We start from the raw sequence: 5,219 nt of genomic DNA, 5'->3' as shown, positions 1-5,219 counted from the left end.
CATTCCTGAATATTCTCGAATACCAGTATCAGCATTGTATTCGGATTTGGCAAATATTCGGTATATTCTGCTCCATTATGCCCTATGGGGCCATTATATTCAATGGCAAATCTCCTAGGGTATATTTAGTGGGTTGGGGGGAAGGAGGTTTGAGGTAGAGGTACCAAATTTGCAGTGTAGCTGCTGGAGCCTCTCCCCAAAAGGACCCCCATGTTTCAAAAAGATTGGACAAGGGGGTCCAATTCTATGGGCACCCAAAGAGGGTGTCTCCATCCTCCATTGTTTCCAATGGGGAAATAGCAAGGTAATACAAGCACAGCAGAATGTCCCAGAGAATCTCTGCAGTTGCAAGTGAAGTGAGGGGGGGGGGGCATATTTGCAAGGCCAGTAGCAGAATCAGTAAAATGTAACCAGAAATCTTCTTCTAATCTAGTTATCTTTTTGACCCACTGTGTGTTTTATTATGCCTTAGCTATGTGTCTGCATTTTTAAAATTACTTTAAAATAAGTATAGATACTAGAAAAAGTAGCAGTAGTGGTAGTAGAACTATCCTGAGTTTCTAGAGTCCAGAGTTCTGGGAAGATTTCTGGGAAATGACAAAATAATACCTTTGAAGGAAAAAGAACCTTGAAAACTTAACCAGTCAATACCAAGTAACAGCTTGGTTTATACTAATTCTTTATTTAATGCATCAACTAAAATGAATCTGTGGTATTGCTACTATAAGGACTATTCCCTTTTAAATGACTTGTGCATTCTGTCTCGCATCAGAGAGTTATTGGTCAACTATTGGCTATTATATTTTGAACTGGAAGACTTCCTTCCTTCCTTCCTTCCTTCCTGCTTTTTCTTTCTTTCTTTCTTTCTTTCTTTCTTTCTTTCTTTCTTTCTTTCTTTCTTTCTTTCTTTCTTTCTTTCTTTCTTTCTTCCTGAACACACCAAGGTGCCAGCCAGGCATACCCTGTGCCCAGTCCTGAAAATCATAGCCTGAAAGACCTTTTTTCCCCTCCCCCTCCTACTCCTTTTATTTATTTTGTTAACATCTAGTTTGCTGAAGAGTTTTGGAGAACTCAAAAGCTTGCACATTTGTGCTGTGTTATTTTGGTTGCTCTTAATGAAAGATACTTCGTGGCTTTTGGTTTTGGCTCTCTGCCCAGGACCCCCATTCCCCAAGCCAAGTACTTACGTAAGAGTAATGGTGAAATGGAAGCGCTGGCGTAGGCCCTTGAAGGTGATGAAAGAGTGGCCAGGGAAGCTGCGGGTGCTCATCTGGCAGTAGGGCTTTTCATAGTGTCCAGACAGGCAATCACACTTGAACCCACCCACCAGAAGATTGACACAGGTGCCGCCATTCTTGCAGACCCCCGGGGTGCAGCGACCCAGACGTGAGTTCACCTCACAGTTCTGCCCTGCAGGGGAAGCAGAGAGGTACCATCAGTACCACCAGTACTAGTCAGGTGACAGATAAACAGTACAGAAATCTTCCATGCACAAGGGTTCAGGACCACCATTCCCCAAATTCTCACACATTTTCCTATTGAACCTCCCTAGGTAAAAAAAATAATAATCAGTTCTCTGCAAACAAAACGAAATAGAGTCAATGCGTACAACCAGACTAGGGTAAAAGGTAAAGGTTTCCCTTGCTTGAAAGCTAGTCGAATCCGACTCTAGGGGGCAGTGCTCATCTCCGTTTCCAAGTCGAAGAGCCAGCACTGTCCAAAGACGTTTCCGTGGTCATGTAGCCAGCATGACTAAACGCCAAGGTGCACAGAATGTTGTTACCTTCCCACTGAAGCGGTACCTATTCATCTACTTGCAATTTCTTGCTAGAAATGTGGGCTTAGTGGCACAATGCCTTCAGCATGTACCAAGTCACACCTCAACCTACCTCTATCGTCATCATGCCACCACTAGGAAGGTTAAGCAATGTCATGCTACATGTGGGCTAAACAGAAAGTTCAAACTTTGCATAGATCCATTGAATACCCATACTCAGTCTTTTAATATGGTAGTGTAAATTGGCCCTAGGAGCTTAAAAAGTTACACAGGCAGCTGTGTTGGGTCATTCCAGACTGGATAGCATGTCAACTAAAAGCCATGCTACGAAGTTCATGAGCAGCAATACCATGAAATCCATGGTAAATCCCGTTGTAAATACGGGTTGTCATCTGTCAGCACAGTAAGAGGCAGAGCATAAAATTCAGACTGTATTCATCTGGGATGGAGTGAGGGGCCACAAAACACTGTGTTTGCTAATCCATTGATTTTTCCAGATTACAACCTAGAGGACCAGACTTTGGGTTGGATCCACAAAATCCCTTGTGTGGGTAGAAGTGACTTCTGGTAACACAAGGGGAAGAGTCTCTCTGATTTCTAACAGTACTCACCTCCAACTGCACACTACCATGGTTCATCACACACCATCCCAATGCCAGCCTTAAGAGCAGATTCTTGGAGGGCAAAGGAGGTAGGAAAGACCTCTGTCTGCAAGTCTTTGGATCCAAACATCAATGATAAAGCAGGAAACTGTGCCATCATTAGTTGTAGATTTTCTGGGCTGTATGGCTGTGGTCTTGGCATTGTAGGATCTGACATTTCACCAGGAGCTGTGACTGGCATCATCAGAGGTATAACACAGAAAGATGGAGTACTCTCTGTGTCAATGTGAGAAGAAAAATGGTAGGCAGGTAATTTATATCTACTCAGGAAGGTGGGGGTAGGGCTGAGTCATTATCTTGCAGGAGTTTCCCAGGTTGTGACATGCCAATGGAGGAGCTGCTGGCGAAACGTCAGGTACTAATGGAGGAGCTGCTGGCAAAACATCAGGTACTACAATGCCAAGACCACAGCCATACAGCCCAGAAAATCTACAACAGCTAATGAACTCCAGCCGTGAAAGCCTCCGACAACATATTGTGCCATCATTGTCCCTCCTATTGGCAGTTTCACTGTCTTCCTGCCTACCCTCCTCCCCACTGCTTTAAGAAGCATAACTTTAATACAGACCTACAGAAAGCTAGAGAAGATTGCAAAAGGGACAAGACTGGGACAAGAACAGGCAGTGGGCATGCACAAACTCTTAGTGGAACACTAAAGTTAAGTTCTTCAGGTTGTGCCTGACAATCCAATAACCCAGGTATGTCCAACAGGTAGATCACGATCTACCAGTAGATCGCGGAGGGGTCAGAGGTAAATCACCAGCCCCACTTGGTCTCCTGGTTTCAGTAAAAAAATGTTCACACTTCTTTCTGGATCTTCGTCTCTCTGGGGTTTTTTGCTTATTTTGCTTACCAGTAAATGACAGAAGGTGCATTATAAATTGGGGGGGGGGCGGTGGAACCCAACTTTAGTGGGTTGAAACTAATTTGAAACTAATTTGAAACTTTATTTTCACGGTGGTAGATCACCGGCACTTTTGGCCGGAAAAAATAGATCACTACCTGTTCGAAGTTGGACATGCCTGCAATAACCTATATACCAATGCAAACTAGACTGAGAGTTCATGGCCCTCCGAAAGTCTTTATTCTTAATGTTGTACATTCAGTCCTAAAAGAGAAGGGGGTTCCAATAAATTTGCATCTGTCAGTGTTTTCCAGTGTTCCATTTTGTGAATGTCAATATAAATGGGAATATATTGAATAACTTTTGTTTGAAAAATGTTTTATGCTATCACAGAAACCTCTTTATATACATAGTGTTGATAGTTACTGTGCTACTGACAGTTAACTAATATAGAGAAATCCACTCCTCACCTAAAAACTGCCAGGGGCTTCTTATGGAGAACTTTTGCAAATATGGAGTCTCAGAGGAAACATCCTCTATTTACATCTGAGCAGGCCTACATCCTCCCACCAATTCTATATTTTAATCCTTTCCTGCATCAACATATTGGGTCATCAGAAGGCTGAGCCATCAACGGCACTGTCCCCATCTGTGGTGCTTCAAACCCACGCTGCATTGGCAGTGGATGACAAAGATGCAGTATGACACATTGAGTCCCTGGTACATAGAAACCAAGGCCTCTTCTCTCAAGGAAGCCAATGGAACCCATGAAAAGCAGTGCTCAGCCTCACTGCACTAGCAGGCACGCCTTCATGCCTTTTGATTCTGAGTGGTGCTCAAGTAACTGCTGAAATTTGCAAAGCCAAGAAGACTGCTACATCTGAAGCTGTTGTGGAAAATAAAGAATATTTGCATGTCTAAAGGTCAAACAGTAGACAGTACTATCTTACTTTATAAGTAGCAAATATCTGGCCTTTTCAGGTGAAAGAAGATCAGCCAATCCATCCCCACAAGTCAGCTTGTGGCATATTGTAGTAGACGGCCAGGGCAGGGGTTTAAAGAGAAGAGGAGCCGTTGTTTCATGACAGACCACATGTTTGGCATGCAGATGGCTCTGACTGTGGCAATCAAGGGATCTGAGACCTCAGAGATAGGCTGCCAGTTAGAGTATTAGGGCGATTTCTCACTAGAGCTGCTTCGCAGCGCAGGCGCCATTTGCCTCGACACAAACATGTCAATTTCACACCCGAGGCTGCAGGGCTGCATTTGACCCGCGGCTTCGGCTGATTTCCTCCGCAGTTTCATGATCCTCAAAAACCAGGATCACGAAACTGCGGAGGAAATCGGGCGAAGCTGCGAGTCAAAATGCAGCCCCGCAGCCTCGGGTGTGAAATTGACATGTTTGTGTCGGGGAAAACGGCGGCTGCGCTGCGAGGCAGCTCTAGTGAGAAATCTCTCTTAGGCTTTATTAACCAATGGCTTGACATAGAATAAGGCAATTTCATATATTCAGTTTCACACCCCAAAGTCTCCTAGGCCAGCCAAATTCTCTATGACACCATAGCAGTTAACCTAACAGCAGCTAGAAGAGCCCTATCTCTCATGTCAGCACAGGCCTATTGTAACATCAAAGCACTAAGAGCCCAAGTAGACATTACAGGGTACATGGGTCTGACCCATGGACACCAACACCATTTCAGAGCTGCACTCTGCTGCAAAGACCACAGTGCTGCAAGCACAAGGTCCATAGCACAGCAGGACCAGCTGATCTTGTCCCCCCATGTGCCTTTTTAAAGGCCAAAACAGATGTTTCAGAACTTTTAAATGCATGTGTACAGGGGGATAAGATTGCCTGGTCCTGCCATGTTGCAGCCTTGTGGCACTTTTAAATGGCCAAGTTTAGCCACACAGGCCTTGTCGCCAGTGCTGGGGGGGG

General features: G+C 44.5%; 1 protein-coding gene across 1 annotated transcript in view; it reads right to left on the bottom strand.

Annotated features, from left to right (window-relative positions):
- Window positions 1-5,219, bottom strand: part of CELSR2 (cadherin EGF LAG seven-pass G-type receptor 2) — a 132,388-nt gene that overhangs the window by 63,240 nt on the left and 63,929 nt on the right. The window contains exon 4 of the mRNA XM_015412082.1: window positions 1,188-1,410. Within this exon, the coding sequence (XP_015267568.1) occupies window positions 1,188-1,410 (223 nt within the window). The remainder of the gene's footprint in view (window positions 1-1,187; window positions 1,411-5,219) is intronic.

This window comes from Gekko japonicus, unplaced genomic scaffold, assembly GCF_001447785.1.
Source record: "Gekko japonicus isolate JY-2015 unplaced genomic scaffold, Gekko_japonicus_V1.1 scaffold697, whole genome shotgun sequence".
In the NCBI taxonomy this organism is placed as follows: domain Eukaryota; kingdom Metazoa; phylum Chordata; class Lepidosauria; order Squamata; family Gekkonidae; genus Gekko; species Gekko japonicus.
Note: the sequence above shows the minus strand (reverse complement) of the source record. Positions and strands in the feature narration are given on the sequence as shown.